The 12,633-nt window shown below is 44.9% G+C and overlaps 1 protein-coding gene and 1 pseudogene across 1 annotated transcript; both read right to left on the bottom strand.

The window, feature by feature from the left end:
• Positions 1-1,426: 1,426 nt before the first annotated feature.
• Positions 1,427-3,125, bottom strand: LOC144175784 (uncharacterized). Its single transcript, XM_077704796.1, has 2 exons — positions 2,974-3,125; positions 1,427-1,784 (listed from the first exon to the last, which is right to left on the bottom strand). Exons 1-2 carry the CDS (start codon positions 3,086-3,088, stop codon positions 1,543-1,545), a joined length of 357 nt encoding a protein of 118 aa, XP_077560922.1. The 5' UTR covers positions 3,089-3,125; the 3' UTR covers positions 1,427-1,542.
• Positions 3,126-9,957: 6,832 nt separating this feature from the next.
• LOC144175536 (uncharacterized) lies at positions 9,958-10,194 on the bottom strand (annotated as a pseudogene).
• Between the last annotated feature and the right edge of the window lie 2,439 nt (positions 10,195-12,633).

The raw sequence follows: 12,633 nt of genomic DNA, 5'->3' as shown, positions 1-12,633 counted from the left end.
GATTCCTGCAGCTTTTTTGTGTTTTCCCTTGCTCCTCCGACTTCGGGTGAAAGAAGCAGTGGCCACGTATTTTGACTTATTTCTTGTAAACCTACAAAAAATGTCCTCTCCTGTCGCCTGTTGCCTACGGAAACAACTCTAAAACAATCAAATACGAAACTCTACAAGAAACTCAAAGAAAGTGTTCTATATACTAAAAGAAAATTCAGTGCCCTTCCACTCTTTGAAGAAGGATGACGACCAAAGCTGTGGTCCTGAGCCTCAACGTGGACAAATTTATACTTTGATCGTGTCGTAGTCCAAGGGGTAATGAAGCAAAATACGTTTGTATGTAATTTGCGATTGAGAACTCTTCCTGGTTAATCACCTGAATGAAACTTTATTGATTGATTGCAGGGTTAACGCGCCGACGCAACGCAGGCGATGAGGCGCGCCGTAGTGGAGGGATTAATTCTGACCACCTGGGGATCTTTATCGTGCGCCGAAATCTCGTTCACACGGGCGTTTTTGCTTTTCGCCTTCATCAGAAAAGCGGCCGCCGCGGCAGGGAATCGAACCCGCCACCTCGTACTCAGCAACGCAACGCCTTAGCCACTGAGCCACCAGGGCGGGTTGAATAAAACTTTAAAGAACCAGAGTTTTATTACAGGGGAGAACATGGAGCTGTCCGTTTCCCTCCGGATGAAGACCATGTATTGACGGCAGACGAGAATTCCACAATATTTACGACTTCACTCTGAACTGTGTAATTTTGAACCGTAAATAAAACTCGTCGTAATGATAGAGTCGTCTTTACGGCTAATTTTCAAATAATTTGTTTCAGGATAGTTTCAATAAAACAAACGATAGAGCCACTTTCTGCAATGATGCACCTTCCGAAGGTGGACGTTAAATCATCTTACACGTACCAAGCTTACACCGATCCCTTTAAAGCCGGCTTCGCCTCTATCCGCAAATGCATTGCTGGAAACTCATTGTTTTCTGGGGAATAAAAGCCATGTTATATTAAAATTTGACGGGCCTAGGAATTTTTAATTCTGCAATTTTTTTTCCATCCGCTGAACCTGTGGCGCACAGTTTTACGATCCCGGGGATTTGAGTGGGCGCCGCAAGGTGTCGCTACGCTCGCTTGCGATTCTTGTCTTCATCGCTCAGTTGCCGGAGACGATCGGCTAGATCCTAGCCATAGACAGCTTTGCTGTAATATCGTACACTGCTTAAAAGGGTAGATCATTGCCTCATTAGGCGTCCCGCATTCCCACACTGTTTTGTGACTGTTCTGTTGTGGCGACGCTCTATAGTTGGATGGTATTTTCTTGTTAGCCAATTTCACGCCTTCCCGTTTTAGGCAGCAAACACCTCGTTCACATTGAGTTCGCGCACACAATCTGTACAACGACGAAAAAACAGTTCAGGAGGATTTTGTAGGTATCTCGAATAATTTATTAAATGGGAAGCAGCCTGAGTGGGTTGATCACATGACTTGAAACAGGGCATGCGCCGTCAATGGCAGTGGTGGCAGGCATTGTTTTTCAGATTAGTTTAGCCGTAGAAGCCCCGTCCGTAGCCGCCGTAGCCTCCAAATCCGCGGCCGTAACCTCCGTAGCCTCCGAATCCGCGGCCGTAACCTCCGTAGCCTCCGAAGCCGCGTCCGTAGCCGCCGTAGCCGCCAAATCCACGTCCGAACCCGCCGTAGCCGAACTGGGCGGCTGCCAGGCTGCACAGGGCGGCCAGCACCACGAGGGCGACGAGGATGGACTTGCCGCTCACGGCGATCATGTTGGCTGCAAATACCGTGCCACAAAAAGACATATTAGGAATTTGTTAATGGTTTTTCCGACAAGAGGCAGTGGGTCTGACATTAAAACCGTTTTGACTTCAATCTTACTTCGCCATTTGGCACCACAACTTATGCAGAACGCTTTTATTTTGCCTTCATTAGATGTAACTTGCCAAATTTCTGCGAATTCAAGACGCGGCCGCCGCCCACGGCAAGGCCATGCCTGAGGTTTTTAAACGCAAAGATGTATCTATACGCAAATATACAAATATTTATATGCAAAAATCTATATTCAAATATATGCAAATATTTATGTATTTTTCTAAATAAATATTTAAATATGCAAATCAACGCAACTACGTATATATAAACGGTACTACGGGTGCATAACGGTAATACAGGTGGTTGGCAATGGTATATTTCCACCCCCTTCACTGCCTACGAGACGTTTTATTGCAATGCTTAGAAATATCAGAAAATGCTGCATCATTATAGCAGGAATGCTTTGGGCGCGCTCATCTCTCCAGCGGACTAGAATAGATAAGCAAGTCGCAGATTCTAACTGGGCTGTTCCTTGCGGTATAGAAATCCTGTACGAAATACAAAAGTGTTCGTTTGCGCTCGCTGTTCAATCTCAAATTTACCATACTCACGAAACTGCGTCCCGTCTAAAAGACACATGAGCAATCCACTGAAAACAGTAACTCCATAAGCGGTGCACGCCCGGTCACGCCTGGTTAAGTGCAGTGGCGATATATTTGGATGTAACAAAAAAGCGTATACGTGGCTTAGATTTTAGCTCTTGCTTTATGAAGACCACGAAAAAACATCACAAGTTTTACTGGAGGTCAAACAGCAGAGCCAGAGTTATTATATATATACTCTACAGGAAAAGCCTCGTCATTTAATGTTTTATGATTTCCTTTCTTGTCTCTCGTCATGAGACTTCTAAGCCTTGAAACTTCTTACAGCGAAATAGCTCGACCAATTCATAGTGAGTTCATCATTTTTTCAATAAACGACACTACTCAAGACAGCCTAGCGATCATTGCAATAACAACATAGCTCTCGCCATATGAGAAAGTCTATAGCAGACATTATCACGTAGTCACAGCTCTTCGTACGTAATCCAGCAATTCTTTGCCGCGGCAAACATAGCTTTCTTAGCGCTACCGCCATTCCAAAACACTCACCTGTTGCTGCTCGAATGAAGCTCAGACGACGGTGGAAACAGTTGTGTGTGTGTTGGGTGCAGGGGCTCCTAGGGCTTATATACTGTGGCCGCAGGACACGTGCTGGTGCGGTCATCCGCTCCTTTCACCGCTAGCCGGGTCGTTAGCCCGAAGGTCGGGCTACCGGGAAAGCCCGGCCCATGCCGCGACGCGTCCTTCTTGGCGCCGGTAGTCACACACCGGAGGACGAGTGTCACAACTGCGCCAACGATGGGGGAGGAAACGAAGCGGCGAGGAACTAGAGATCCGTCTCACTGCGTTGTGTTTCCATACCGAGAATGTGTACTAGGATCCGAGGATTCCGAGATTCCGATGTTTTCTTCACTATTGTATGATGTGTTATATCTTCCTTTCCTATACTTGCTGTGTTGGTTCTTCGTCGGTTCGATACTTTAGCCTATGTTTAGCTCCATATCTGCGGAAATTTTTCAACCAGGAGCTCTGCCAAGTGTGCTCGTTCTGGTCAATAATTTACGTATAAAAATATAAAATAAATTATTGGCAGTGTACAAAAATAAGTTTCTTCTGAGAAGTGGAGGTGTTAGGGCATGCAATTTATGATGTGAGTGTGAATTAATGTATATAGATTTACAGTTTTTGTCTCTGCTCCTACCCAATTGGCATGAAAATCTGTGACTGCCCTTATTCTCCACTATTTCTAGTAGACAAATCACCGAATGTTGTCTCCGTACTTTTTTTATGGGAAATCCATCATAAAATCGAGCACTCCTCTGTTCAACGATGACGATGATTACCGGAGAATATTTCTCGTGAGGGATTCCGTGGTTTAGGTTTGAGTTCGAACTTTGTTTTATAAATGGTTTGAACTTTGACTCGTTTAGCTTTAACTTTGAAGCGCACACTCTTTGTACTTTTGATCACAGCGGCTTTGTCTTTAACCCTTCGTTATTTGATTTCACACGAAGAATGTTTTGCTTTCAACTATGGTCACCGTTAGAGCGAGTGGTGCATAATACGACTGTGTCATTTTGCATGTCCATGCATCCGTCTTGAAATCTTAACGGCTTCGACTGTGGCGCAAATGACGCCATCTTACCGACTTCGACTTTGTAGCGCGAGGGACCCAGGTAGGCATCCGACCCCAGAAAGCGTTTTTTTTTGTTATTTACTTAATCGGCGACTATCATAATCGTCAGAAAACATTTGCTTTCCTGCAGTGCGTTTTGTGGTGCTCGCGTGACGCCATCGGAGAGACATCGAAAGCTTCACTTTAATAAAAATAAGGCTGTTTTTCGCACTCCCACAAGCGTAATTAGGCTGTGCATAGATTGAGAAGTAAACACCATTTAAGTGTCTGAGGTTTTATGTCTTCGGGCTTCTGAGCTTGTGGACATGGTTTTCATTCCTGGCTACGGCTGCCGATTTTCTGAAGTGGGTGAAAAGCAGAAATGTCTGCGCGTCGAGATTTTAGTGGGCGTTAAAGATCACCAGGTGGTCAATTTTCTTCCGGAGCACTGAACTACAGTGCTTATCCCAACCCATGTGTAGCTTCGGCGCGTTACACCCTTGACATTTGGCAAACAACTTTCAAAGTTCTATAAGAAATATTAGTATTACTATACTTATCATTAGCGTCTGCGGTAATATTTACCCGTACAAGGAACTTCCCTTGCACCATGCGGACGCGTCCACAAATACGTTCCCGGAATCATTGCACCCTGTCCCTAAGAAGAATTGTTAATTCCTTTTACACAATTGTTCGTCGCAAAGGAAAACCGAATTCACTAAACCATAAATACGAGTGTTGTCCGAGGATTCAGATTTCGTAGTCTTTTGGCAATGGTGGCCCTGTACGTGTTATCGTTGATATGAGACATAATAGGTCTGCTTCCGTTTTTGGTTTGTGCTTATGTTGAACTTGAGGGACCAGAACACGTTTGTTTGGGGTATGGACATTAGTATGTTTATGTGGCTGCTATTGAAACGGAGGGGTTGGTAAGAGCTTTCAATGTGTTAAGGTGAACTAGGAGGAATTTGTTCATTCCGGAAAAAACAAATACTGCGCGAACACACAAGAAAACACACACAAGAGTAACAAGACGAGAGCAGGACTCTCAACTGTATTCTTCCAAGACGCGACGAAGTACGTACATACCTTCCACTACCAACAGCCGCGAGCCAATCAACTGCATGAACATCTCTTCTGGCTAGCTAAACTCGCACTAGAAATAATAAAAATGAAACAAATCGGTGAAGCAGGACTAAACAGAATAGTAAATAGCAGATAAAAAACTATGCTGTAAATCAAACTATGCTGTAAATCAAACAAGACATAATACATTCGACAATGTACCATACGTGGGACCCAAAATTAAAGCAAGGTCAGTGACAGAACACACCCATCTGGATAAAGCGGTAACAGGTGAAGGAAATTCAAACCTAGGGTATAAAGTTGCATCTGCACACCCAGGTTAAGGCTAAACGCAATGAACGACAAAAATTATGAGTTTCGTAAAGAGCAAATAACAAGGAAAATGTCCGCATACTAATGTATAACGCAAACAAACGTGTTCTGGCCTCGGAATGTCAACAACTAAGCACAAACCCCAGACGGGAGCAAAACTATTATATGTTATATCAAGGACACTATGTCCATACCAAGAAGGTTAAAAAAAATTGCTGGAGGAGAGCGGGCGCCCGTAAAGTGAAGCCGCCGTGACGCCATCTTGCTAGGGCAGAAGACGCGTAGTTGTAGCAGCGCGCGTTCCGTGTGTGAGCGAAAAGGTGTTGTTGATTCGCCTGCGCGCCATGTAACGCGATCACAACAAGTACGGTTGGTTCGTACATGGCTTACGGTTGTGCAAACAGTGTGAATGCTGCGCCGGGAGTCAAATTTCTCACGTCAGTTGCACGCGTGGAAGCTTATTCCAAACAAATCATGGTCGTTGCATTGTGTGGCGCAGTATTCGCGCCTTCAACGATGAATTTCTTTGCTGCTAGGTTTCCGAGCGATGCTGAGTAGTGTCTTTTGTCAATGTCGTTTGTTTGCCATTTGGTAGTATGTTTTATCAATTGGATGTCTTGGATCATAAGTCTGTCTTCTTCCAAACAATAAACACTTTGTTTTCCAAATTACAAACTAGTTCGTTCTTTTTCGGTAGTTCATGTCACCGGAAATATAATCTCAGGGTGCAATTTACCAGAAAAATGATTAGTTCTTTTTCTGAGGTTTATTTGTGCGTTAGGTTGCGCAGCAATGCAATGAACATAATCGCATTGGTTACTGTCATACTCATGAACGTTTTCTGTGCCGGTTTTGTGTCACTCCATTATGTTTATTATCACAATACTGGAATCTGGGTGTTTTGTGTTGTTTTTCTGAAAAAGCTGCATTTTATGCCCACTTATTTTGTTGCATAACTGCTGTTTTTCACTGTGCAGTGGCAACTCTCAATTGGTTTTGTTCTGAGAACTTTCATGATCAATTTCTGCATTTGAACAGTTTACAATAAAATCAGACGTGTTAATGACTTTGCGAGTTCTTATGTATTTTTTTACTTTGTGGCAGCTGCATATCCAAGCCTATAAGGTGAAAAAAAACAATGTCCGTGTACTCAGATATCTCAGTTTTAACGAAATTCCTTTGGTAAAAAACAATACGGAGACGTCCGACATGGCTCACCTCAGTACGCAATGTTGAATTATAGCTTGAGAATAAGTTACGTAATTTAGAACCGCTGGAAAAGTCCGCAAAGACCGCTGCAAAGCACTTGGCATGTGGTTTCTTGCCCCCAGCAAGATGGCCACCGGCGGCTTCATCCGAACCCATTGGTTGGTATAGAAGACTTCCACTCCAACAATTTTTTTAGCCTCCTTGGTCCATACCCACCATTACCAAATAAATACCGCACTTGAATCCTCAGACAACACTCCTATTTTTGGCTGAGTGAATGCGCTTTACCCTTGAATGAACAATAGTGCAGAAAAATGTACAGTTCTTTAGACATCAAGGACGTTTATGTACACATTAGGAAGGCGCGCTGACGCAATCGTTATCATATTCTATATTGTCACAGGTTTTTATTATTTTGCTCTCCGATTCGTCTTTCTCACGTGCCAGGCAATCCGTATTCGCCAGCTTCGATGCACAGGAGCAGGTTTTATAGTGCGTAGCCAGACGTCCTTAAGCATCCATTTTATCTGAAAAAATATGATCGGCATCCGGGGATTGAAACAGCGATAATATTCCCCTATCCATTTACGCCACTGACCAAGCTTGGAAAACCAAGCACATATGCTGAACTCTTTTGAGGTACCTCTCATTAAGGTTTCTTCAATGGTGTATTTGCCCAACCCTCTCTAAATCTTTGTTAAAACTCATCTCACTTTCCCACGCGGAGTTGAGTTGGATTGCTGCACAAGCGGGACTGGATGAAAATGACGCTGTTATGCTTGCTGCTCGAGAGCTATGCATCCGAGCTGTGTCGCGTCGCGCCCTTTTTAGTGAAGCCCAATCAACCCGCGACAGCAATTGCACATTCCAGGAAATTGTCTGCATTACCGCCTCTCTCCCCGGCGCTATCCGCACCTCACTAGTCACTCGGTATCATAGAGGAACAATACTGGCGCCTTCTCGAAACCAATACGAGACTGCACGCAAGTTCCCCCTCTATGTTTCCCTCTCTCTAACGGCCTGACTTTGGGGCCCACAAAACTGTTTCTTATTTCAGTTGACAATGCCCTCACAGCACATTCCCTCTCATCTCTTCTGAGGACCACTGGGAGGCGGAGTAAGGCAGGTCGAATACTCAAGCCCAGCGAGTACATCCAAAACGTGCAGTCGAGGTCGCCGGGGAAATCCAAACGCTGGAAACCACTAGTCGTTATCCTAACTGATGCCCAATAACATTTACGCTCTCTCTCTCTCACCTTGAAGTTGATTGATTATGACGTTTAACGCGATGACGCTACACAGGCAACGAGGCGCGCCGTAGTGAAGGCCTCCGGTTTATTTTGACCCGCCTAGGAATCTTGAACGTGCACATACATCTCGAACAAATGGGCATTTTCGTTTTTCACCTCCATCAGAAAAGCGGCAGCCGCGAACGGGAATCCTCGGGTTCGCTCTCACTGGGAAGTTGCCGACGCCTAGCGCCTTTATGATTACGCTCTTCAGGCTTCACGGGGAACCGAGGCGATGCTGACCCCTCTTCTAGATATTGCTGTTTCATTACCGCAAGCAGAGACGCGGTTAGGGGCCTCTATTTTTGGGCTTCAGTACGGACCACCCATTGCATAACATAGTCGAAGGAGCAAGAATTCAAACACAGGCGCTTGGTCGCACGTGTGTCTACTAAGATTTGAGGCTCTTGAAGACTACTTGCTTCAGAGCGCCTGTGTGACGTTCTGAAACTGCATGACAGTGCTTCTGTTAATAATTCCGGTTGTGAAGTGTGCATGGACATGTTTTGGGTGCGTAGAGTCAAGGGGAGGCTCATGACGTTGGCAGTCCACGTGACCGGCCCCTCTCTTTTTGGCTCGCGCGTACGAGTCTTCAGCGAAAATACTTCCGCACAACTGAGTGAGAAAACTGACCGCTACTGTTGTATTCGCACTGGTTGTTCTGGAGTCGAAAGTCGCGCAGGGCTCGCATGGTGTCTTAACAGCCCTTGTGTTAGAAGAGCAGCAGGAGGAAGACGAGATGAAAAAAGTTCATAGAAAGACGGCATTAAGCGCAGAGGATGTCGCTCGGTATGTTCACCAAAGTGAATTGGTCCGTCAGCTGGCCAAAAATTAGTTAATCCCGCCATGTTCAAAAGTAGAGTGCGGAAAAAACGTGCCCTGAATGCAATGGGGCAGGGGAACTATTATGTGAACAGCGAGCTCCAAAATTTTGCTATAAAAAAAACAAGAAAGGAAGTAGTTTTTTTCTCGTATATTCGGCATTCCCAACTTTACGAAAACATCGAAACCCGCATTTTGACGCTGTCTTCTGTCAAGTTGATGAACAAACTCCTGACTTTCTCAATGATGCCGAAGGTCAAGTGGCCCATTTCCATACTCGACACCGATATTAATCTACCGATATAAATGCAAAACAGGGCATGCGACAATTAACAGATTGCGGTGAAAAAGCATACAAACGCCAAACGGCATTCCTACCGAACAGCACACCGACAAACGTCATGCCCTAAGAGAAAAGTATAAAAACAGACCATCCACGAGCGGCGGATTTTTCGTGGACTATGTTGTCGCGCAGTTGTAGCTGCGTACGGTCACTACACTATGGTATAGATAAAAGGTAATAGTTTCAGCTGCCTGCGTAAGGCGTTCTTACAATTTGAGCACAGCGAAATTAACCCGAATCGAATATAAACTTTCTTTGCACCCTTCATGAGTTACTTGGAGCATAGTTTGTTGTCTTGTATTCACTAATACGGCATAATTATTTTTATGCTGAGGGAAACAAGTGAAATGTAATGCGTTTGGTATTTTTAAGCCATCGCTACGCAGCACTGATGTGCGATGTATTCGATACCCTGCGGCTCTAAATTGCTCTTTTTGCAATTATGTACATGATAGTTGAACTCACAACAGTTTAAACTAGCATTCGGGGTCATTAGGCCTTTTTAACCGTAAAACAAAACAGCTTACAAGAAAATCGTTATTAAATGCGTATTCTTGATGTTCTCTTGCTGTTCTGGAAACAAAAGTTTTCACAGTATAGGCGCCGCGTAACAGCGCAGCGTTGCCCCATATTTTGAGGCTGGCCAGATGTTTTCAGCAACAAACTCATTGGTAGTGTCGTATTCGCGCATTCTGTCTGCATAATTCGAAAGAACAATCCAGGACCATTGCATTATCGGACGAGAATTAATTTATTGGATGGGAAATGACGTCGATGGGTTGAACACTTGGGTTGAAACAGGTCGTGAGCTTCTGGATTGGCGTCAGGATGGGCATTAAGAATCTCTTCTGCTTTATTTAGCCGTAGAAGCCACGTCCGTAGCCGCCGTAGCCTCCGAATCCGCGACCATAGCCGCCGTATCCTCCGAAGCCTCGTCCGAAGCCTCCGTAGCTTCCGAACCCTCAGCCATAGCCGCGGTAGCCTCCATATCCTCGTCCGGAACCGCCGTAGCCGAACTGGGCGGCTCCGAGGCTGCACAGGACGGCCAGCACCATGAGGGCGACGAGGAGGGACTTGCTGCTCACGGCGATCATGTTGGCTGCCAGAACCATGTGAACAAAAACCGACATATTAGCAATCTGTGCAACTGTCTCACGTAGTTGTTTCAGTACGACGCAGAACGGCATGTTGGCTGGCGCCGTATTGGAGCGTTGTGCGCTCACGTGAACATTTCGGACCACGTTTCATGCGGGCAAATTGTATTTGGCTTTCATAAAAAGTAAATTGGCAATTTCTGGTAATACAAACCGTGGACGGATTCCACACGGCGGAAATCCCTATGCTAATGGCATGCGTTGAAGGGTGCCAAAATAAAAGCACAAATCTATGTTGTGCTGGGTATTCTGTCGTAGCAGTTGGGATGTTCTGAGAAGTTATTTTCTTCCCCCTCCCTTCCGACGATTGTTTCCAGTGGAAAGCTTGAAATTATTATCCCCAAACAGTAAAGCATTTCATAAACAAATAATGCTGAAGGTGGGACTACCATCGCATAATGGAAATGCAAGCCGAAGCTTTGGTCGGACTGACCCTTCGGGAAACAGAAAAACTGCGCCAGACAGTTGCCTAATGGCCGTTAGTAATTCAAAACGTTACTGACTTTTTGTAAAGGCTTCCTTCCCCAAGTCAGATACTTCGCATCCTGTGAAAGCAGCAATTTTGGATTCGTGCATAGCCCGTCCACTACTGTTTAATACGTATAATTACATATAATTAGAAATAGTTCGCCTTGAACTGTGAAAAACACGTCTTGGTCCTCTGACGTTATGTGGCCTCTGTTAACATACGGAAGAACACAGAATCAGAAATTGCTGTTTCACTCAATGAACAGGGCTAACGCGACTTAAAATACCTTACAAAGGAAGTCCATGTGAATCTTTTTTTTTTCAAAATGGATTTCTTGGTTTTTTTGTGACTAAGCTCATCCGCCATGTCACCGAATGGTATAAACATTTTGTTGGTACCAAAGAGTTCACACACAACAAGATAAGCGTTAATGTTAAAAAGGATGTTTCAAGAACTACTAGCACAAAAGTGTGATAGCGACACCCTTTTCTCTATCGACTAGTGTCTCAAAAATTGGTCCGTAGTGTATCTACACACATTACGAACTGCTGCGGCCGCATCAGGAAAACGGGCACTTGCTTTGCAACAAAGTTTCGTTTTCCAGTAGAAAAGGACACACAAAAACCTCACCACTTGTTGCTCCAATGAAACTCAGTCAACCAGAAGTTTCAGTGTGTGATGGGCACCCTGGCCTCAGGGTTTATATACTGAGGCAGCGAGATACGTGCTGGTACGGTCATCAGCTTCTTTCGCCGCTAGAATGGTCGTTAGCACGAAGGTCGGGCTGCCGGGAAAGCCCGACGTAGGCCCCGACACGTCGTTCCTAATGCCGCTAGTCTCTCGCCCAAGGAGGAGGCTTGTGAGAAATACACGCGCGAAGAGAACGCGTCAAAGGCGCAGGGACTTCAGATGCTTCTCACTGCGTTGTGTTTTCATATCGAGAAGGTGCACCGGATCTAATGTTTTTCCGGGGTTTGCAATGTCCCCACTGTTTACTTCAGATATGATCCTTCAATAGACGCTTTAATTGCCTTCATCGGTCTGATATGGTGAACCTACATTTATTCGGAGAAGCACCGATATTTTCATATTTATTTATTAGCACATTAGCACATAATTTTGCTGATGTTTAAGAAATACCTCAGGCAACAACCCTGCAAAGTATGCTTATTACAGCCACCATTTCAGGTGCAGAATTTAGATGCAATCAAGCTTATTTTTACTTCACAAACCGAGCTTTTAATGTGTGTGAGTTTTTTGGATGGGTTGCGTTTGATGTTCTTTGTGCCGCACTTTTTTCGGTGAGCGCGACGGGAATGGGTGGATACAGATGTTTCATTCATGGTCATGCTTCCCCCAGTTTGACCTGCAACTTTCCCACCTTTGCGCTGAGGCCTCCCCTCTCAGTAGTGCGCTCAATCTTAAACTTATTCATCGCGCTTTCTACAATTTCGAAGATCTTCATAACAGCATCCGTTTAGTAGTTAAACATTGTGCATAAACTTGCGCAGCCTTCAACTGGAACCTGCTCTTTTCCTTATTGACATCGAGAACGGTTGCCCCGAACGCTTCAGAATTCTCCTGGATTCCATTTTATCCCTTGGTGTACCAAGAAACCAACCCCGCGCTCATTCCTCGGCTCGCTAGCGCAGAATATGCCCAGTATTCAGTTTTTTTAAAACCTACACTGGGTCAATTAAGCTTCATTGGCCCTACAAATCCCGTTTATCACATTCGGGCTCGCCTATCATCACAACTAAGCTCCCATCGCTTGACATATTACTAGTTTTATGCGTTGGCGAGTTCACATGTGAGTGTAGGCCCCTGCGGACCCACAAGTTCTTAGCCCCCTCTTCTGTGTCGCTTACCTGACAACTCTATCAAAGGCTTTACAGCTGATGGGAATGAGG

The sequence above is a fragment of the Haemaphysalis longicornis genome, unplaced genomic scaffold, assembly GCF_048455015.1.
Source record: "Haemaphysalis longicornis isolate Haplotype H1 unplaced genomic scaffold, Haemaphysalis longicornis Haplotype H1 scaffold_3, whole genome shotgun sequence".
NCBI lineage: Eukaryota > Metazoa > Arthropoda > Arachnida > Ixodida > Ixodidae > Haemaphysalis > Haemaphysalis longicornis.
Note: the sequence above shows the minus strand (reverse complement) of the source record. Positions and strands in the feature narration are given on the sequence as shown.